Here is a 23,628-nt window from a genome sequence, read left to right as displayed (position 1 = left end):
CTGGGCCTAGTCAACGTCTGCATGAACTTCAAAGGTTTCGATCATTGACGCCAGGCTCCTTTAGGGATCCAGCCCAACCGAGACATCAGATTCAAGTTCCCAATCCCCTCCCAGCAGGCGTGCTGTCATCGTGGAGAGGAAACTCAGGGAAGGCCGAGGATACAAGCTCTTGAAGGCCATCAGCCCTCCCTCGGAGGCAGCCAAGTGTAAAGGGGAGGAGGAGCCACGGCGGCAGCCCAAGTAACCAGGAGGGCAGGGGCAAGTTCGGCCTCTCCCTCACCGTAACCCCACGAGGTAGCAGCCACCAGTTAGGTAGCAGCCACCAGTTAGCAGTTCTGTCCAATGGAAGAGGAGAGATGCTCCCACAGATGGCCTTGACCAACTCCACATGTTAGGGGAGGCCCCGGGGTCAACCCTCAGGTCAGTTCATGGTCTCAATCCCCATGCGTCACCATTTCCTTTATGGTTGGTCCCACTGTTGTTTTCTTAAAAGCCCATCGCTGACAAAACTGTAGGGTTGAGGCACACCTGGGTGCCCACCTGGGGGGCTCAGTCAGTTAAGCATCAAACTCTTGGTTTTGGTTCAGGTCATGATCTCAGGGGTGCGAGCTCAAGCCCACACCAGGCTCCATGCTCAACAGGGAGTCTGCTTGAGATTCTCTCTCTCTCTCACCCTCACCCCGCTAAAATAAATAAATAAATCTTAAAAAAAAAAACAAAAACCAAACCTGTAGGGTTCAGGGATATAACCTGATGAAAAATCTGAGTTGATGCTTAGAACAAAACATCACTATTCACCCTTTACATATATGGGCTTTAGGTACAAATACAATCCATTTTCTCACAACTAGCTACGTGGGATTTTATTTACTGTTATGTTTTTCTCTTTCTTCTTCTTTTTCTTCTTCTTCTTCTTTTTTTTTTTTTAACATAGTTGTGAGATCAAGTAAAAAGTACATATGTCTAAGGTAAAGCCCTGAAGTGGTCCCTTTCTTACTAGCTGGGGGGCTTTGGGAAAGTTCCTTAATCTCTCTGAGCTTCTCAAACGAAAGTAAGAAAGCCTAGCCCCTCCTATAGCTGTCTGGAGCATTATATCCAGAAGTTCTATCTACCTTCAGACAGACCTTTTACAAAGTCCCTTCCACATGATCATCTAAAATCCTGCCACCACACAGACCAACAAACTGGACCAAAACAACCCTGAAGCAGTCGGGCATTTTTGTCTTATCAAGGGTCACTCCACTGGTAGGAAAAGAAAGTGGGGCTACACATAGCAAGATACGTCCCCCAACCCCCCAGTTGATTTAAAAATTATAAGCTGGAACCATGAAACGATTTAATAGCTATTACATTAGAAGCATACTTTAGAGTACATTAGAGCATGGAGAATGGGAAATAATAAGAAATGGGATGAAGAGAGTAAGAATGTGACCCAGAGAGTAAGGAGATACACTCACATGCAGTCCCACCGCTTACTTGTCCTGTTGATTATAAATTAAAGACATCCCAGCGTACCTCAATCTAAAACATCCCCAGGCTCCATTCTGAATACAGCCACAGGAGCCTGACAAAGGTGTTACCAGAATAGGACCAGCTCTTTTTTTTTTTTTTTTTTTTTTAGGACCAGCTCTTAAAACCCACCTCTTACTTGGCCTGACCCAAGGTCCTTATATGGAAAGGACCTTCATTTTCCTTGCCCCCGTAAGGTCCCTTTCAGATTCAATATTCTACAACTCTAAATGAAACCAGTAAACGCCCTGGGGTATCGCCCATTGTTAAAGGGTGTTAGTGTGTTTATAAAAAGAGAAGAATATTAAAATTAATCATTTTAATATTTATTAAAATTAATTATTTTAATATTTATTAAAATTAATTATAAAAGAAAATTGATACTATTAATAGAATTAACATTCATATTTATTAAAATTAATTATAAAAGAGATTAATTAACATTTTATTTTATAAAAAGTAAATTTATTTACAAAATACCAACTAAATATGCCTCTTGGTCCTGGTTCACCAAGAATAGTAAGACAGTTCTTTTGAGAATCATTGATCAGAATAGTAATTACAGTCATAAAAAGGATCACTTAAAATTAATTAAAAACTAGAAGTTTATACTAATATCAATGCTGGAGGCCTTAAACTGGCAGCCCATAGCCTTGGGGTCAGCTTCTGTACTTTTCTCTGTTAAGTAAAGAGTGGCTAATACTTGAAAATTGAGGAGATTTGACACATATAATACATATTTCAGCTTTGTTTTGGAAAAAGATGGGAAGATCAAGCAACTATTAAATCACATTCCCACCTGGCAGCTTTCACCTGCAGGTATGGAGGTACACAGCTAACATGGCAGCTGTTCCCTAGGGCAGGTGATTAACACAGCTCCCCCCGCCCCCACCCCAAGCTTTCCTCTCTGCATCCCTCCATCCCTCCATCCCTCCATCCAGCTCGGGCAGGCACGCAGCCTGCAGTAATTACTGCTTCTGCATACTTACTCCCAAACACTGTGCGCAGCCCCCATTGGCATTAAAGAGTCTGCTGTGGAAACCGGCCACGAGCTATGCTCCCAAGTGCTGGTGTTCACTCCTCCAGCAGAAAGCACAGCCACCACAGCTCCTATGAAGCGCTCCTATGAAGGGGGGTATTTTTTTCATGAACTGGGATCTGGCTACTTTTTCATAACTGGGATCTGGCTACAGAGTCACTGATTAACTCAAGGCATTTGCCCAGACTGATTACTAAAATTACTGAAGGGTGGCTGCCTAGGAGCGCTTCTGGAAGGTGGTGATGAATTTCTAGAACTTTAAGTTAATGAGACAAAAGGTAACGTGACCAGAAAAAGAATGAGAGAAAGCAGTATCACTTCAAAGCATTTTAAAGCATTAAAAAAAAAAAAAAGAATATTGACACCAGTGATTAATAATCCTGTAGCTTATACTTGTTTAGCAATTTTCCAGAACTTAAACTTGTGTTAAATACAAAGAGAAAAAGATCATTCCTTTAAGAATTATTTTGGAGATCTTTTTTTTTTCTTTAATAGTAACACTTTTACCTTAAAACATCACAATGAGAATATGGTATGATATGTGTTATATTTGAAAACCACAGAGCTAGTGTTCTGAAATACACCTGGTTTGGCTACGTAGGGCCTAAACTATTGTAGAAAGCATAAAACTTTATTTTATTTTATTTTATTTTATTTTATTTTATTTTATTTTATTTTATTTATTTATTTATTTATTTATTTATTTATTTAGCATAAAACTTTAAAGACTTTTAACACTATGGTCTCACTGGCATTGACAGTTATTAAATATTTCAATTTAGCCCTGACCCTGCTAAAAGCAAGATGACTTTTGATCAGAAAATGCAGTGCTAACTATGGTTAACGATTTCATGCAAGAAAACTAGGTCAGTTTTTTTTTTAAGGATTTGTATTTATTTATTCATGAGAGACACAGAGAGAGGCAGAAACACAGGCAGAGGGAGAAGCAGGCTCCCTGTGGGGAGTCCGATCTGGGACTCCATCCCAGGATCCTACCTAGATTAGTTTTTGATTCCTTTAATTCACCCCCTTTTCTCCAAGGAAAATGCTCTTGAGAGGACTTTGTTTAGTCTTCATGAGGGTCCTTATGATTTGGACATTTTTCCATAGAAATCTAGTTTAATAAGAGAATCAATTTTCTTTTTTATGATTTTACTTGTTACTGCAAAAGTAATGCATGCAAACTAAATGCATGCCCAACATTTAATGGCAAAGAAAGATACATTTAAATAAAAGCAATTTATAATGTACACATATACACACAATTATCATATATAGAGGGACAATCATTCCATTAACTCATACATAGAAAAAAGGCCAAAAGTCTACAGAAATAAAAATAAATTGTAGTTAGCTTTGTGTAACAAAATTGAGCTTCTTCCTTTTTTGCCTTTTTGTATTTTTCTGAATATTATATAAAGTCTGCATTATTTTAGTTATAAGGAATAAGCTATTTAAATTTATTTTTAAAGATTTTATTTGAGAGAGAGAGACAGAGATACTGATAGAGATAGTGATAGAGAGCATGAGAGGGCAGGAGAGGGAGAAGCAGGCTCCCCGCGGAGCAGGGAGCCCAATGTGGGGCTGGATCCCAGGACCCTGAGATCATGACCTGAGCTGAAAGCAGATGCTTAACCGACTGAGCCACCCAGGCGCCCCTAAATATTCTCATCTATGAGCCGATAGGCTAATTCATGCATCCATCCAATTAACCTTTAGGAGTACATTACATACTAGATCCTATGCTGCTTTTAGGACACAATATAAGACACAGTGTCCAAAGCCCCAAGTAGTTCACATCCATAAGAAGCGTGTAGGAAGTGCTATGATGGAAGCAGGGGTACAGTACATCCAAACCAGACAGGGAACATTTCTTAGAGGAAACATTTGAACCAGTAAATGTATGTAGGTGAGGTGGGTAACGGGGCTGTGCATGAGAGGAAGCTGGGCATCCCAAGCAAGCCGGTCAGTAAGTCTGATTCACATTTCCTACCATTGAAACATGGCCAGTGTCCACAGAGGGGTCAGAATGAGAGCTAGAGAGCATCGTGATACTAAGTGGGTAAAATAAGCTAGATGTGGTGACGGAAAATGTGGGAAGATGAGTGAGAAGCAAGATTCTGTCCACATTCTGGCTCTGGGGACTGGGTGGCTGGTGGTATCGGCTGCTGTGATGGAGAAAACAAGAGGCAGGTGTCAGGAGGCCAGTAGCAGGGACAAAGGTAGAAATAAGAACCCCAGTGTAGGGTATGATCTGCCTTGGGTTTGTTTGATCCGTGGATGATCCAAATATTGAGGACTATCAGGTACACGTGTTTGGGGCTCCATAGAACATTCTACACTGAGGATAGCTGGACATGACTGGCATATAAAGAATTCAATAGGTGCAGGCAATTATATATGTAGTGAGAAACAGAGAGGGTCACCTAAGGGAACACTGAGGAAACAGAAGAAGGAAAGAGGGTGTCAAAGAAATGGATGATGGCCAACGGTATCAAATGCTATAGAATGGTCTGGTAAAATAAAAACACAATACTCTCCCTTTATTATGATATGGAGGATGCCTCACGGATTCTAGTTTTCTATCCCAAATCCAAAGCTGCAGGATGTTCAGGGGACGACCCAGGTGCTCTGTATGTTTAAAGGCTCCTAGATGGTTTTATCACCAAGCTAAGTTTGGCACCCACCGATCTAAGCCATGAGTTCTTTGTTAACTCTGTGCTTTCATCTCTAGGAGATAGAACACATTCCTTCATGGGCTTCAGTCCTCTATATTTCTGAATTCAGAAGCTGCGATTGCTTCTGTAAGAGGAAAAGGTGCCAGACTTCAATTCCTCCCCTCCCAGTGCCTCCGTGTCTGTGGGTTGCTCACCAGGCAAGTGTAGGTTGAGAAAACACAGTTCCTGCCAGTCTAGGGAGAGATCACTGTGGGGGCACTATTTTGGGAAACAAAGGATTTGCACAACTAGAGAAGGGGGGGGGACCAGCCCAGCTCAGGAATGCAGTAGTTTTAAAAAGGTACCAAGCCAGAAAGGCCCTCTCCTCCCCTCGCAGGCAAAACCCATCAAGTGACCCATCTCAGTAAAGCCACAGATTCAAGCAAATGAAGAGAAAGTTAGGAAGGTTGGCCAGTCTATAAAGAGCTTTAAAAACAATCATGGGGTTTAGACTTTTTTTTTTAAAAGATTTTATTTGAGAGAGACAGAGAGAGCATATGTGGTGGGGGGAGGGACAGAGGCAGAGGGAGAAGCAGCCGCCCCGCCTGAGCAGGGAACGCCATGTGGGGCTCAATCCCAGGACCCCTGGGATCAGGATCTGAGCCGAAGGCAGATGCTTAACCAACTGAGCCACCCAGGCGCCCCAGGGTTTAGACTTTAATTCTGAAGGCTTAGGATATTTTTTGTGGCAACGTGACAAGATCAAAATACCTTTTGAGAAGATTATTTTGGCCCGAAGGTAACAAAACAGATTTTTGAGGGGAGGAAAGAGAGAATAGGGAACTATGGTTCCAGGCGCTGTGTAAGGTAGGGTAGCTGGATCTTGTGATACCAGCTTCAAAGGAAGGAGCACTGGAGCGTTTTGTTTGTTTGGGGCCAGGGAACCACTGCAGCCCATAAAAGTTCATTCTGATAAAGAGCCAATGCTAGAACCAGCCTGCAACTAAGTTATACTACCTAATATCGAAAGGACGTTTTAGCCAAGCTCTTTATTTCTATACAACGCTGTGATTAGATCACCTCCATTCAGTTAATGAGCGCCCACGAAGTACCATCCATAAAATATCAGTCACTTCGTCTCCTCACAATTATTGAGGCACCTCTAGTCAAGGGAGAGCACTCTGGCAAGGTCCAAGGGTATGAATAAATTTGGGGATGCTGCAAATCTTCCTTCCCTCACTAGTCTAGAAACGACTCTGAATGTCTGCATGCCTGCCATCCCTGTTGCGGTGATTTGTCAGCCTATGCACAGGGTATAGTGAAGGCAGTTTCCGCCGCCTGCCCTAGTATCTGGCTAGGAGAACGGGATTTGAAATAAAATGGATTTGAGTATAAATCCCAGACTTGATATTTGCCCATCTGAAAGGTGTTGCAAACCAGTATGTCCCAGGTTCCTCATTTGTAAAATGAGGAATAACACTACATGCCTCCCAAAACTCTCATGAGTTTTAGCTGAGCTAACCATCCCGACAACCATGACAGGGGAGGGTTCTGGAGGGCATGGACTGAGCACTGCCTGCTGTCTTAGACCCCCCTCACTTAGGTCTGGGGAAACTGAATGTTCGGCTCATAATTTCTTTGATATTCCCTCTGGAGAACTAAGGGTGGCAATTCTGCTTTGGATAACGAAGGTATCATTCGAGCATCATTTAAAAGTACGTGTTCAACTAGACTAATCTGATGCACTTTATAAAGCTGCAATGTGGGCACCAGAATTCTATTAGGCCCCAAGGAAGCTTAGATTCATAGTTTAAAAAGGAACACAAATTCAGACAGATGGCACACCATGAAAAGCTCAGTACGGGTGGCTTTCAAGCTTCACTCTAAATATTCCAAAGCTAAGAGTGAACGTTTTTGAAAGATGAGAAGAAGATACACGGATAGTTAAAAGGTGGATCCTGACCAGGATCTGCCATCGACCAGTCATTCCTAACAATGCAACAGAGCTTTGGTGGCCAACAGATCAAAGACATATACGGTCTTTGTATGTGTGGCTGCTACTTCTAGAAATGTGAAAAAGGGAAATAAATCCCAAATTGTGTGTACTATAGTAGACACTTTAAGACTGATGGAAATCGGACTAACCTAAGTCTATAGATATATATTTATTAAATATTAAATTAATATATGTATTAAATATATATATTTAAATATATATCTCCTTAAATACATGTAAGTTTATATATATGAATATCCAAGTAATCTCATGGAGTTAAAATATAGAGATAAAATAAATCAGCTGTATAATAGAAAACAGAATTAAACTGAGAAATCCCTATAAAAGCCTATTAAGAGAATAGCAACTATGAGCATAAATCCCTACTACTCTAGATAGAGATAAGCACTGACTATGGACCATATTTAACTATGAAACACCCATTACTTATCCTCGGGATGAGTTTCCATTAAATATCTTTGAGGGAAACGCTGACCTAACGAAAAGGTACTGTTCCCAAAAAATGGGGTCTTGAATACTTGCTTTTAATGCTTTGGGCTAGGCAGCCATGGAGAACTCTACAAAAAGAATCTGTAACTCAAGAAATGCTGCTACTGCCCACAAATCGGATGTGAGAAACAGTGTGGATAGCATCCTTCAAAAGGACAGATACCTGCGTGCTCGTGCGTATGTTACTCATTATAATCTTGAAAGTGTTAAAAAACTCAACTTTTATAAAAAGCTTGGGAACATCAGTTATTCTTGACATTACAGAAGACAATATCACACTTTCTCAAACAGAATCAACGTAACTCATATATGAGTTTATCCTAAATATGGGCAAGCACAAAATATGCTATCTTCTATAAATCAAAGTGCTTGCTCATTTTAATTAGAAGCTGATTAGGGGATCCCTGGATGGCTCAGCGGTTTAGTGCCTGCCTTCAGCCCAGGGCATGATCCTGGAGTCCCGGGGTCGAGTCCCGCGTTGGGCTCCCTGCATGGAGCCTGGTTCTCCCTCTGCCTGTGTCTCTGACTCTGTATGTCTCTCATGAATAAATAATAAATAAAAATCTTTAAAAAAAGTTCATCCCTTCTTAAGAAAAAGAGAGAGAGAGAGAGAGTACAGAGGGACACCTGGGTGACTCTGTGGCTTAGCCTTCAGCCCAGGGCCTGATCCTGGAGACTCGGGATCGAGTCCCACATCGGGCTTCCTGCATGGAACCTGCTTCTCCCTCTACCTGTGTCTCTGTCTCTCTCGTTCTGCCTCTCATAAATCAATCAATCAATCTTAAAAAAAATTAGAAGCTGATTAGAGAACATGGTATTTTAGAATGACTATTAAATATATATTTGTATATCAAGATAAAATTAAATGTTTATTATAAAGGAGTCACCTAGAATAAAAAGCCTCAGGCTACTACTGACCTTCCTTTATATCAAATGTCATGTAGCAAGCACTCAACTTGAAAACGATTTTAAAACTGCATTTGCTTCCTTACCAAACCGATAAAATAGAGAATCATATGACTTAGATTTCTCATCATGTGGAGCAAAGGGTACACACTTTCATGTGCCTTACACGTATCCTTTGACTTGGTCAGACCAACTAATGGATTTTATAAAGATGTTTAATGGAACACTGCTTTTAATGGCAACAAATTTGGAACAACCTAATATCCAAAGCAGGAGCTTTATTAAATCATTCAGGGAATGAAACAGGGGTGCTCACAATAACATCATATACATATAATAACATAGTATTTCATGTAGAAAATGCTCATAACTTTAAGTGTGTGTGGGGGAAGCAGATTGCAAAATAATTGTTTTCCCCCAGCTTACCTGTGTGTTCAAGTACTGCTAAAATTATCTTAGCATAATTATTTTTGAGGTTAAAAAAATCTTAAAACACTCACAGGCTCTCCCTCTCCTCTCTCTTATTAGCTTACTTATTACATGAATCACACTGACCCATCAATTCAGTTTGGATTTAACATTTATGCATGACTTGGCAACTTCTACACAATTCCTGCCATTTAATTTCACTTCCATCTTATTTAAAAAGTTGGATAATAAGAAATCAATCACCGTAAAACATTTCAGATTGGATCATAAGGAATTGGGGGAAAAAGATGTTTCAATATGAACAAGAATCATTGGTTCTTTCCAAGAAAAGAAATAACCTCTTAGTATTCAGGAAAAAAAGACCACTGCATTTTTCACATAGAACGGCACCCAAATCTATGGAAATAATCACATCCAGTCTCTAAAAAAGTACTAGGAACTGTCTCAAGAGCTCCCCATAGCTTCTCAAGGTAAAGTCCCACTCTCACTTACCTAGAACTAGCCAGATATATGCCAGGTCCTATGCCCTCAGTAAGTGTTCAAACACGAGCTAGTTACTTAATGCCCCACAATGACCCATTTTCAAAATTAAGAAACTACGTTTCAAATGGATAAAGAATCTCATCCCAAAGCACACTATTCCTAGGGATTCTCATTCATCGCTTCCTGATTCTATGACTCATTATTCCACCGGCCAGGGCACCAGGGCAGCCCAAGACTCCACATGGCCTCCAGGGCAGGGCCCGACACGGTCTTCCTCTCAATACCCCAGAGAGCTGCGAGCACAGGCTTGTGCAAAGTAAAGGGGCAAAAAATAAATGCTTGTCACCACCATAGACCTTCTTGTTTAGTCTTTCAATTTAGGATTTACTTCCAGGTAAATTATCTCTTTAGGAGCAACACTGCTATTTTTACAGACATAAAACTATATAGATTCATAACTGAGTTATAAAAAACAAAAAACATTTAGTGAAATTCTCTGCCCCCCCCCCCCAAAAAAAAAGGTTGAGTAAAGGAAACAAAGTATATGCAGATGAGTAAATTACTGTGAACACAACAACGGAGTATAGCAAAATTTGAAGCAGTCAAGGCTCTAAATCATCTGGCTAATGTGGTTCACAGTCACTTTCAGAATGGTGGGTAGGCTGGGTCTAATGGTCTAATACTCAACTGGTGGTTCTCCTTGTGAGGTTATTTTGTCCCGCAGACAACTTCTTCCTGCAGGTGACACCTGGGGACCCTTGGATGTCACAGCTGGCATCTCATGGGCAGAGGCCACAGATGCTGCTAATAAACATCCTATAATGCAAATGACATCCCCTCAAAATGTCAATAGTGCCAAAGTTGAGAAACCCTATACAAGATGATTAATGTAAGGTGAAACTATCCTCTGCTGTCCTCATGTTTGAATTAGCATCAAGAGTGAGAGGAGGAGAAGCCTGCATGTCAGGTCCCAGGTTCTGGACAAGGCAAATCGCCCAAGCAGACTATTGTCATCTTCAGTTGACTCAAGGGAAGCGTGTGATTCTGCAAGCTGCAAGGGAGACTGGGAGGGCTTAATGCCGACAGGCGCCTAATCCTTAGTGAACAGGCACACATCTCAAGGAGCAGTGTACAGGTGTGCAAGAAGAAACCACCAGCTTTCCTGGATCCACAGTGGTCAGATCTGCAATTTCCACCCAGTTAAATAAAACTATTATTGCGTGTATTTGGGTAGTTTTGTATCTAAAATTTAATAACAAGGATTGCGGCGGGGAGGGGAACCCAAACAAAGAGGATAAATAGAGACTGCTGCTTCCCATCATTGCTTTCCCTGCCTCTAGCCCTCTCCATTTTCTTACTCGGTAGACTATTCATTAGGTGATGGCATCGTGGAAGCCATAAAGCACGTTGTAAATGAAGGGAGTATTTCGGTAGAGTTGATTTCTTAGTAATAATAACAAAAGGGGGAAAAAACAAACATGTTTTAAAAATACTAGGAACGGTGAAACACATCTGTGAAGTCACATCAACATCAGAATATTAACCTCCTGCAACAAGGAGCTTCAATGTACTGGAGGAACCAAAGAGATCTCCAATGAGAGTAAGTTGCCACATTTGGAAGGTCTATGAGAGGACACTTTAACCTTGAAAGGGAGCCACTGCTAGGATGACCTCCCTCTGCTCCTGAAACTCCAATGGATGCACAGATCCATTAAATAGAAAAGCAAGTAGAAATGCTCAGTTGGATGTAGCAAGGGAATCTGGAAATGATCATCAGAGTGAGGAAAGCATTGCACACCACGTCTTAGATCCTTAAGGACTTTGCTGAGCCTGAAGTCTCAAGGATTTTCACAAGTTGGAAATAAAAACCATCTTTTCTTATTTCTCACTATGCACTTGGGAGTTCTAGGTGGGAATTAACTATAGAACTGCTCCGTCCTTCTCAGTCTTAAACTAAAATGTGGCTTCCTATAGGGTAGGTAGACAGGGAAATACACAAAAGAACAATTAAAACAAAAATTTCCTAACATGTATTCAAAGAAATCCATCAGTAACACAGTGAGATATAACACATAATTAGTTTAAGAAAGAAAACTAAGTCCATCAGGTTAGCCAAAGACAACAGTCATAGAAACTATAAAATATACTATAAAGGAATTCAAAAAGTGTTCGACTCTAAAAAGGCCACAAGGGCCTTCTTCTTTTTTTCCCCTGGGAAGTAAATAAACAAGCCTTTAATACAGCTCAGTTAGGTAAAATACTGTACACTGCAAAAGATCCAGAAAACTAGAGCTTCAAGTCATGTTTTAAAAAAGCCATTAAGCTTAATTGAAAAACCAAGTATAGAGTACAAAACAGCAACAAGGGCCATGGTGATCCCATGCCTGGGTGGCTCAGTCAGTTGAGCACAGGACTTTGAATTTTGGCTAAGGTCATGGTCTCAGAGTCCTGAGATCGAGTCCCGAGTTGGGCTCTCTGCTGGGCATGGAGCCTGCTTGAGATTCTCTCCCTCTTCCTCTGCACTGCCCCCCTAAATAAATAAATAAATAAATAGCCCACAAAAACCATCTGTATAAGAGACCAAAGAGAAGTATTTCAGCATTACAGATTTCTTCTGGATTAAAAAATGACAGTAATATAGTAACTATATGTGTGGGATTGCTGCACTTATTCTACAAGAGTCCTTGGTACACACAGCTTCATTAAAGGCAATAAAATAGGAAAAAAACCTCCCAAATTTCCTTAGATCATAAACAATACATTTACCCAAAGAAAAAAAATGATACATATCATAGGCAATTTTTCTAGTGGGCCCTGAATAGTCCACATCCCCTTGCAACATGGCTGAATGTTTCAGTGCTTTGTTTTCCTCATCTATCAAATCAGGAGTTGACCTAAATCTCTAAGGTTTTGTTGAGCGTGACATTTGACTTTAGAACTCTGCTTCTAATAGATGTTCAGAAATTTACATTGCTCCTATTGAGACATTTTAAAATAATAACAGACATGCTTTTTCTTTTTTATCTCCTCAATATCCCGAAAGTTTCAATGAAACACCATGGGAGTTGCAGGTATGGCCAGAAAAATAAAATACATAAACACAAAAGTTATGTCGAATGTCCATGTTAACATGAGTTTTTACCTAAGACAGGGAACCGTTATTGGCAAATTAATTAATTAAAATCCTATTAACTATTTTTCATGTTAAACTATAATTTATTAAAACAGGAAAACTCCCTTGATGAGAATTATTCTGGATACTCATCAACCAGAAGGTGTGCCTTTGCTTGGAATTTAATTTTGCTTTATTAACAGTTCATGCTTAAGGGAGCTCGCTGAGTTTGCCTTTGGCAGGTATATATTTGGTCTTAGCCAAGAGATCTGCCCAGATGATAATGTTTTTTGTTTTGTTTTGAAGATTTTATTTATTTATTCATGAGAGACATACACACAGAGAGGCAGAGACACAGGCAGGGGGAGAAGCAGGCTCCAGGCAGGGAGCCTGACATGGGACTTGATTCTGGGACTCCAGGATCACGCCCTGGGCCGAAGGCAGGCGCTAAACCGCTGAGCCACCCAGGGGTCCCTCAATAATGTTAATGACTAGGTAGAAAGAGGGAAAAAATGTGATTTTTACAATCCTGAAAATTTTTTATTCTCCTACATAAACAAAAGGAAAACATTTAATTTTTTGCCCTAAAAATAGTGTCTCCTAATTATTTTTTATTACAAAGACATCCATAATGATGTACTGCTAAAAAATGTCTGTGTCATTATCCCTGCTATCCTAGACTCAAATAACATAATTTCTTCTTTGGCAATTTAAAAATACAAATCTCTCCAGAGTTGTACCAACCCTCAAACCCACCTGGAGTGGACCCTTTAACACTTTTCATGCTGCTGAGTCAGACACTCCCCACTTAAGGCCAAAGCAACCTTGAGTTCCCTAAGTTAATAAGCACTTTAACAGTTACAACCACACCTCTCTACTGCCCCTAAAGAGGTTTAGATATGCCCTAGGGTATTCTTTCATTCTTAACAGAATTACACTTCCAAGGACCAGCACTGGAGAATATCTAAATCTTCCTTCACTTACAATTCAACTGTGGAGAAAGTCATTAAAAGGTTTCAGGACCCAGTACTTAGGATGACCTCAGGCTGGCTAAATCGAAACCACTCAGTAGCAGAAAACTACTCAAAAAATATCCTTCAAGAAATTCTAAAAGATACAACTAAGAGGAATCTCTTATTCAAGAATAAGAGTAACGATTTTAAATTTTAAAAAAAAATCAAGGTATAATTAGGATCGAATGGACCAACATTTTCCATTTTAGCCCATGCTTACCTCTCCCGAGGAACAGCAAACCAGTACTCTGGCTGCTTTCTTCGTTTGCCATACTGCTGGACCATGGCTGCAGTGTGAGTGGCAAAGGATTTTCTCATTGGTTTTCCTACTTTAATGCACAGAAACATGGGTGGAGTCTTGCTTTTCTCCTCTTTTGAAGGAAGTATATCTGAATCACACATGAAGAAAATCTTCCTCAATATTGACAATATTGGTGAAAGTAAAACCTTTGGACTTAAACAAAGAAGAGCACCCGATCCCCTCTTAGTGACAGAAAATCAACACATTTTGACAAAACACCATCCAATTAGAACTAATTACATTTTTCAGACCTCCTTTAGCAACAAAGGAAAAAGCTTTGCATGTTTGAGTCTGTTTTGCATCACATAAGATGTCATGTGCTGGGAATAAGCCATAAAAACCAACACGACGTGATAGTTTGCAAGAATACACATCAATGAATGATACCGAAGACCCAATTACACCATAAGACAATTTAACTTAGAACAGAAAGATCTTCAAAAACATTTCAAACTCCTTCAGATTTAGAAATTCAAAGTGAAAGGGAAAGTTACTTGAAATAAAAAAACAACAACACTACTTTCAAACAAGAAATCTATGTCACAGTTCAAGTTCCAAAATAGATACCATACAATGCTAATTTTTTTCTCAATTAACGTATCAGTAAAGATACACTCTATTTCAAAAACACTGTTTTCAAACAATTGCTCTAATTTTGCTTGTATCTGTACGTTTCAGAAAGCCAACTCTACGACAGAATAACTAAAGTAAAGTGGCTTACCTTCAATGGGTACCTGAATTCTCTTTAGTAGCCACAACTGAATTTCAGACTTATTATCCATTTGCGCGCCCTGGCAGCTGTTGTCCAGAGTAGATTCTGAAGAGGTGTTTAAAGACCCTTTATCCGTATTTTCTTCTGTAGAAGAGGCCAGTTGCAGTGGGAGGGACACTCTCTCTTTGACCCAGGTTTTCTCTGGCTCCTTACTGCCCTCAGTTGGAGGAACACATACCTGGGGGAGAGAACTACTAAGGGTGATATCTATTCCCAGTGGTTCAGTGCTGCCATCACTTAATTCTTCCTTCTGCAAGTTGTCAGGTAACTGTGACCCTTCTTTGTTCTTATTAAGGTAATATTCAATGAGTTTAACTTTATCTAGATCTTCATGTATGTTCAGTGTGTTTTCTACCTGGCTTTCTGGGGAACCAGACTGCTTGTCCACCTCTGGCATCGTATCTTGCTTCTCACGGGTTTCTAAATCCAGGGCCCCCTTCAGTTCAGCATCATTATCTGTTCCTGAAAAGTTCAGGGCTGACTGCACCTGCACTTCTGTAGCAGAACTAATGATATGGGACTTAGCCTTCCTTAGCTCTTTTGGGTCAAGAGAAAGGCACTCCTTTGAGGTGTCTCTTTTGTCCATTCCACTATCAGTTTGAGAAGAAAGTTCTTCCAAGTCAACAAAGTCATCATCTTCCCCTAAAAGGGAATTCTCTTTGGCTATGGATTCAAATGCAGCACGAGTGTCAGAAGGTTCCTTGCTGACCGTAGTCACTGTGGTAGACTCACTGGCTGCCTCTGTAGAAGATTCTGGTGTCTTTAACTTTCCTGACAGAGGGCTATCTGAGGGCTTCATGTGTGTGTATTCTGTTGACTTCTCCAAAAGTCTTGTTGATTTGGAATCTGAAGCCATGGTTCTCTCCCCATTCTGCTGCCGTTTTTCCTTGTTGAGAGATTTGAACTTACTGAATGGGTTGATGTCTTTTTCTGAAGCCAGGTCTTCCCATTCTCCAGGCCTGTACAGAGGACAAAGATCCTGAGGTAGGTCACTGTCGGGGGAAAAATGGTGGGTGCACATGGAATGTTAAAAACAAAACCAAAAACAAAATGGAGGAAAGGCAAAAATTAAAACAAAACCCAACCAAAAACTAAAACATAAACGTACTGCAACTTAAACTGATGTCTAAATGATTTCAGAATAAGGAAATGAAATCAAGAAACTGACTTCAAAATGAAACATAAATGAACTACAAGAAGGGGCAAAACAAGAAAGCATGAGAGTTGCATATCCTACTAGAAGGACATGAATGATTTTTGAAGTCATTTATGAACATGGAGATGTCACCCACCAGATTTTTAATGATGGAACAATGTTTCTGATATTCATGAATAAAAGGACAAAGGGAAATAAATGTTTTAGCATGATGACCTAAATTCTTTAAATATTCAAAGCTGTTCCTTTTTTATAAAATAGTATATATAAACCAACATTATCTCTGAATGGCTCAATGACTGAGTAGCTATTCATTTAACTTGTATAAATTACCAGTCCTGAACCCTAATTTTGAGTTTCCTCACTTAGGACCTGATGTTTCCAATACCAGACATCCTTCTACTCCTGAGGGAGATGCGAGAAGCTTCCACTGTTATTGTGGATATATGGCACCTGCTCCATTTTACACTTTAAAATTTACAGAAAAGTAAATCAAGTAACCTCTTACAATACTAAGGTTAAAAGTCTTAATTTCTTAACTCATAACAATATCATTTCACTTTATGGCAGTGGGCACTGGTTTATCAGCTGAAACATACTGTCCCTCAACAACAGATGCTTTTCTACCCAGATTTGAATTACACAAAACTATTGGTTAGACATGTTCTCCAAAGTTTAAAATAAATGGTCAAGAGACATCATTTTTAAGCCATGACTGGTAAGATTTTGAGTAACCCGTATTTTCACTTACCTTAGTATTGACACTGGGTTAAAACACAGATATATAAAGACCCTTTATAGATTTCAGAAATAATTTTGTTTTCTAAAAAGGCTAGATAGGACTCAGGTAATACTTTATTACTCATCTTTGAAATCACCAGGGTAAGAAGGTAACAAAGCACCAGGAAATTCTCAAGTTAGAAGACTACCCCCCAAACTTATAAATCACATGCATGGAACATCCATGCTTTCTCCAATGGAAAATAAAAGCCTACATAACTGCTAGGCTCTGACAAATGCTTAAAAAAACTTCTTTCATTCATAGTTCATTTCAATTCAATAAACATTTGCTGAGCCCCTACAAGCCATATGCTAAATGATGATTTTGACAGTGTCTCTGTTCTGCAGGAACCCGTAATATGCAAAAATGTTCTGTCCAATACCAGCATCCCAGGAGATATTAAAGATGCGCCAATCCTAGAGTCAAATAAATCAGCGTAATGTGTCATAATTCCGATTTAGGATCCTGAATTTAATTTGCTATGTTGAAGGTTATATGAAGTCTTATAACAAAGAAACTCAGCATTTCACATACTTGGTTAATAAGCAAAACTTTCTTCCATGAACATCCAAAACCCACTGATCCATCGTCCTTCTCTGCTTAGCTTGCCTCCCACAGAGAGATGTGACTGCACTCTGCTCAGCCTCCTATATTACCCTGTCTACCCCTCCCTTCTTGTTCATCTACCAAGTCTGAGTTTGGATAAATTTAACCATCTGGTTTTTTGTGCTGCAGCCGCCAAGCCCTGCTGGGGCAAAGTACACAGAGGTGTCAACTAGCACTACTGTTAATGTTTTCTAGACTCAGCTAGGCACCTAAAGCTGATCAATAATCCCTTCAGTTGTTCCCTTCCTGTTCTCTGGCTGTGTCAGCTGGACTTACAAAATGTCCTACACAGAAAACACAAAGACTGAAGGTGAGGATGGGGAGATATTACACACACACACACGCACGCACGCACACACACATGCACTCTTAAAAAACAATTTGCAGGCAGCCCAGGTGGCTTAGTGGTTTAGTGTCACCTTCAGCCCAGGGCGTGATCCTGGAGACCCGGGATCGAGTCCCACATCAGGCTTCCTGCATGGAGCCTGCTTCCTCCCTCTACCTGTCTCTGTCTCTCTGTGTCTCAAATAAATAAAATCTTAAAAAAAAAAAAAAAATTTGCAAATTGCAGTCAGATAATTTGTACTTGTTTTACCCTACAACTTTTAGTAATAATGAAATTTTAGGCTTTTTTTTAACTTTTAAACCATCAATGGAATTCTGAAGTCAATGCCAATTTTCCATCAGACTGATCCCACTCACACATTCTCTTTTGCCCAATGGTGCACCTACTGCTCACTAGGCTGCAAAGTCTTCACATGCTTGCATCCAAGGCAGGAATCAGTACACAATTCTGAAATAAACTGAACACAGTAGGAGCCAATGCTTAACTCTCCTTCCCCCCCGCCCGCCCCCGCCATCTATAGCATTACCCTGGACCCCAGATCGCTAAACACAATCTCACGATGAGAGAAATCTTTCTGTAAAGATGTACCTTCCTTTTCTATTATTAAAAAGAGTGCTTAACATCCTGACCTAAAGATGTGCAATCGTATTCCTCCACAAGAAGCCACCATCAGGCAAGAAGTGCCCCCTTTCCCCAGCCATCCACTTCTAAACTTAACTACATCCTTCCTCATTCTCATCTTCTTTCTTCCTGTCACAGAGAACCTAATGTTCATTCCTTATTTCCAGAACTAACACCTCGCATCCTCTTCTCTGCCTCCACCTGAGACTCCCAGGCAGCTGGACGCTGCCTCACAAGTGTCCTCCTGGGACGCTGTGTGCACTTCCACGTGTGCGGTGCACTTAGGCACCACTTCTCCATCTGTCTACTGCACCCAGGAGACTGCATGTTCCTCAAGGGCAGAGGCCGAGACCCCCTCGTCGTCATCTCCCTGCCACACAGGAGCATGCACTAAGATGAAGTGGAAGCCTCAACTGCATGGGCAACAAGATGTCCCAAGGACGATGAACAGGGTTTCAGAGATGAATGCAAGGTTCACATAATAACAGCTTAGAGTTTGCAGGTATCAGCCTATTTTTTAAGAGTCCTGCTGTATCAATATGTTTAGTTCTTAAAATAGCCCTACAGGCTGAAGAATCCTACTCATTCCATTTAACAGATGAGAAAACTGAGGCTTGGAACTGAGTAACTCAGGCAGGCCATGGAGCCGTGAGTGGCAGACCCAGGGAAACCCAGGCCGCGGGGCTCCAGACCCAGGCATCATGCAGAACCGCCTGGCCTGCCACACCACCTCAACACCTCTCACTTGGATCCTTCTGGCAGAATTTAGACACTACCTCAGTGCCCGTGCTCGGTGCTAGCTTCAGTGGCTTGGAGCAGGAGGAGGGCCGAGGGGTCAGACGCCGAGGACTGTGAGTCCAGGGAAACCTGCTGGTGTGCACCTCTAAGGGTGCTGTGTCTGGGTTAGGTCTCTAATTATCTCCTTTTCCTAAGTCGCAAGGGCGAGTTTCCCTCTGCACAGTTAGGACCACTGCTTTCCCTCTACCTCCCTATCACTAAGGGTTTCTGAAGATTTTTACTTCTACCAGACATGGAGAAATAGGAACACTGACAAAGGGACAGTAAGAATCCAAGTATCCCCTTAAATGGATTCCCTCAGCTTTCTTAACCCTCTTTCTCTTTTTTTTCATAGGGAGCTTCCTCCTTCTCTCCCTACTTTTTCCAAAAAAAAACAAAAAACAAAAAACAAAAAACACCTCAGTTTTAGGAGGCAAAAATATTCAAGCCTAAGGTAATATTCATCTATGTTTCAGAAACAAACAGCTACAGGGACAGTGGCCTCCACACTGTCCACCCCGAGCTCTCTCCGTGCAGGATGACTAAGGGAAGATGTGAGTTAGGAGGACTGCCCATGCTAGAGTGTGAATGAGAACAGAACTCTGCTTAACAACTAAATGGAGAGAAAAAAGCTATTCTTTTATTGGTAACCTGACTAAAATTCTTTCAGAGAAACTTCATTTCTTCTTCTATTAATTCATTAAGAACATGCATTGCTTTTCAGAAAAATAAGCCAAAGAAATACCATTTTTATGTGCTGGTGTTCTTGCTTTTCTCCTTTCAATTTTTGTACATTCAACCTTCCCCTTTATCTCCATTTCTTCTCATTTTTCAATTAAAAAAAAAATCTACTGCACAAATCTTTCACCTTCCAATTCACCGCTACACAATCTCTCACTCCTGCCAATGCCCTACCTTTTAACTGCATTTAGTTCTCCAAACACTTTAAGTTTTTTGTTTGTTTAGATTAACAAAGAAATATCTCTTACGATGGCAAGGCATCTTTGATCTTCATGTGGGAAATGTCATTGTAGAGAGCAATGGAAACCACCTCTTCCATGGGACAAATGAGGCCATACTCCTCACAACCATTTTCAATGACCAGGGGGTCAGACTTGTGAGGGTCAAACATGATGTTGTTAGGAGTAACAATCATGACGCCTCCGACCACGCCCTACAGGAGAAAGGGACAAAACAGAATCATGACAAGCAGAAATGCAACCACCACAGTGGCTTTCATGAACTCACATTGCCATTCGGGTGGCCCCGGGGAACTGTGGCGTCCTACGCAGCAATTGCATCCCCTTTAAGATGCTAGAGCAACAGGCTGAGGAAATGCAGTGCTGGGCGCTAGGCGGTGAGGCAGAGAAAACAGAGCTGCCTCGCCAGTGCAGACAACCGAGCCTCCTGGCAGAGCTGCTGCCGTAGCACAACTGTAGTGGGATCCTGGGTTGCACGCCTATGTCCACATCCCCCCCTCGTTCACTATAAATTGCGAAGGGCTGTCCCAAGTGCTTTTTCCACTTGAGAACCGGGTGCTTTCTGAGTCGCTCAGCACATGTTCACCATGTGTCCAACAAGTGAGTGCTACTGTGCTACGGTAGCATCTGTCTCAGAGCCATGGTGCCCAACGAGAGCCCTAATATTTTTCTCTAAAATGTTTAGAAAGGCCACATTCAGCAAAATGTGACACAAATAGGGATATGAAATTTTTGCAATCAGAAATGAATATAGTAAACTATGGAAGTTAATAGCAAAATCCAGTAATTTGGAGGGAGCTTCTGTCTGAAGCTTGGTCAGCGTACTATTTTATAGATGGCCACAGGGATATTACCTACCAGAGAACCCGGACACAGAAGATTCCTTGATTCTTTACCTTGGTTCTCTTACTGAGTTAACTGATCATCTTTGTGAGAAATTTTTCATTTTTCAAGAATTACTTATCCTTGGTTGCAGAAGTCATAAATGCATATCAATAATGTATTTTCCTACCATTTGGAACCCGGCATGAAGTCTCTACTATGAACATAGGAATTCACTTTATATATCAACATAACCCCTTCTTCAGAGACTAACAGTTGGATCTGCTCTTTGTAAAACACACCAACCATCTTTTATTATTTATTTATTATTTTATTACTACCCCCCCCCTACAGATTAAATTTTATTATTGTTCCTATTTTATAGATGAGAAAAGTGGAGGCTGAGGCAACTCCAATACCATGTCCTTGGTTTCCAAGCTAGTTCCAAGCAGAACTGGATTTTAAATTCACCGAGTCAAACTCCAGCCTTTGCTGTCAAGCATATCCTATCCTATACTGGTTCCCTAGCAATGTTTGGGCCAAGAACTTAAACATGAAATGATAAATCCAAGGCCACAGAGGATCCTATAATAAGTAAGATGCCAGGCATCCAACAGGGGAAAACTAATGGACACTTACATAAAATCTTAAGTTAAACTTTGGGAAAGATATTTTAATGTCTCCTGTCTTGAGTAATTTGGAACCTACTTTAGTTTTCCATTGAGTCCAAGAAAAGGAAACAAATTACAGTGCTATATACCTTTCCATCAGTGAAGTATCGACAATTCATTTTTAAAAATTTTACCACGCCTGGCTCATCTTCTTCAGAAGTGGATGATAAGACTCTTTCAATGGGTTTTAAGGCCTTTCTTGCTAAGTCAGCATCCTTTAAGAAAGCAAAAATTCCAAAAATCAAATAAAGGATTTTTTTTAAAAACAGATTATTTAAGAAAATCAAGACATTTAAATTCCCCATAAGGAACTTGTTTCTATGTAACTTAAACATGAAAATGAGGCAAATATCCTTCATCCTTTAAAAATGATCACAAATACAGTAAATATCCAAATTAAATTAAGGTTTAAGCAACAACAAATGTGTACATATGAAACCGTAAAAATGGCTCAAATGTTTTTAGAAAATAATCTAAATGAAGGAATTCATATTTAGCTCACAGCTCAAGTTCTCTAGAAAAAAAGAGTAAAAGAAGTACAAATAAAGGATCAGTCTCACGGAGAGTTTAACTTCACACTTTTTACATAAACGAGGTATGCATTTTTGCCTCTGAGACCTTAAACATGAACAGGTTTCTTTTTGATAAGATGCATTCTCTCAACTAATAACAAATCTCCCATTTGGGGAGATTTCAGATAAAAACCTAAGTGAAAAACAACGTGTAAAATTCTACAACTCAAAAAATATATTTGATAAATACAAACGTGAGCTCATGAATGGCATACATACAGGCAGTTTATCATATTCTGCATCTGATGATGAAGGAGAGACAGTAGCACCAGGACTAGATGATGATAACCTTAGGGTACTGGAAGGAAAGTTGGCATCTGGCACAAAAAGGACCTGCGAATGGGAAAGAAAAGCTGAGTACCAAGAATCAGGCAGGCAACACTAGGCAGTGTTTGGAACAGTTGCTCTTTGTATAGTAACATGCTAAGTACATGGCTTTGCAAAGCTCATAAGTACCTTGGGGCCTTCTAGACTAATCTATGAAACAATACTCAGAAACAGGAATATGTGCAGTGCAAAAGGTATGGGACACATCTATAGATACAGCAGGAGCTCACAGAAGAGGAGAATAAGGTGGGTGAGCACCCTGGGCACATCATATAAAGCAAGTAGGTCCATGAGGAGCTTTGATCATTATGGGAGATTTAAATAGGGAGGGAAGAAGCTTCAAGGAAGGGTACTAATAGCACAAGGAAAGAGAGGAGAAAGGAGTGTAGTGTGCAGGCCCTGAGTGCTAACACAATAAGATCATTATATCATAAGCTGTACAAAGTAGGATCAATAATCTCAATACTTTCTCTTCTATCACTGTCAGCTTATCTAAAAACAAAAATTAAAATCTCCCGAACTGTTCACAAGAGCCTCCTTCTGCAAAACGTACTGGTTCCTGAGATGTTATTATGATCTTTCCATTCAACATGCTTATATTGAGACAAGTGACATTTTGCCATGTATCATATGCAGTCTTAAAATGAGGACTTCTAATGTCATAAAACATAATTCAGCACTATTCCCATAAAAACCTTTCAATATTGTTAATCACCCTTCCCCATCCTGTCTCTATTTCAACTTTTGCTATTTACATCTCTCCTCAATCCAGAAAAAAATGTGAGGCAACAACAAAAGACACCTTGTGATAAAGGCAGGAAAACCAACATCAAAGAGCAATAAGTAAAATGAGGACTAATGACTCCTGAAACTACATGGTCCAAAATTACCAAAACACTCATTGAGAGGTGGGCCATAAAATGGGTTGGGTTTCCGAAGAAACAACGCAAAGAGATGGACGTCATTAGTCAGCAGAATTCAACTTCCATAAGATAAAAACAAGTCGGTTTCTTCTACGTATTTTCTCATTAAGTCTCCTAAAGAGTATCCCAAGCTGAAACTACTGGTCTTTGATGACACAGAGACAGTTAATGCAATGACCAGTTTTGGAGAATTGTTCTTTATAACATCTTTGGGACGCCTGGGTAGCTCAGTGGTTGAGCGTCTACCTTCGGCTCAGGTCGTGATCCCAGGATCCTGGGATCGAGTCCCACAACAGGCTCCCTGAAGGGAGCCTGTTCT

The 23,628-nt window shown here is 40.4% G+C and overlaps 1 protein-coding gene across 2 annotated transcripts in view; it reads right to left on the bottom strand.

Moving 5' to 3' along the window:
• The window catches only part of NCOA7 (nuclear receptor coactivator 7), a 147,406-nt gene that overhangs the window by 29,971 nt on the left and 93,807 nt on the right, over positions 1-23,628 (bottom strand). The window contains exons 6-10 of one of the 2 annotated variants that reach the window (XM_038526724.1): positions 22,279-22,392; positions 21,577-21,702; positions 20,004-20,188; positions 14,677-15,719; positions 13,875-14,043 (exon numbers count right to left, since the gene is read on the bottom strand). In XM_038526724.1, coding sequence (XP_038382652.1) covers positions 13,875-14,043; positions 14,677-15,719; positions 20,004-20,188; positions 21,577-21,702; positions 22,279-22,392 — 1,637 coding nt within the window. The remainder of the gene's footprint in view (positions 1-13,874; positions 14,044-14,676; positions 15,720-20,003; positions 20,189-21,576; positions 21,703-22,278; positions 22,393-23,628) is intronic. The other variant, XM_038526725.1, reaches the window with a different exon arrangement.

The sequence above is a fragment of the Canis lupus genome, chromosome 1 (genome assembly GCF_011100685.1).
Source record: "Canis lupus familiaris isolate Mischka breed German Shepherd chromosome 1, alternate assembly UU_Cfam_GSD_1.0, whole genome shotgun sequence".
Taxonomy (NCBI): domain Eukaryota; kingdom Metazoa; phylum Chordata; class Mammalia; order Carnivora; family Canidae; genus Canis; species Canis lupus.
Note: the sequence above shows the minus strand (reverse complement) of the source record. Positions and strands in the feature narration are given on the sequence as shown.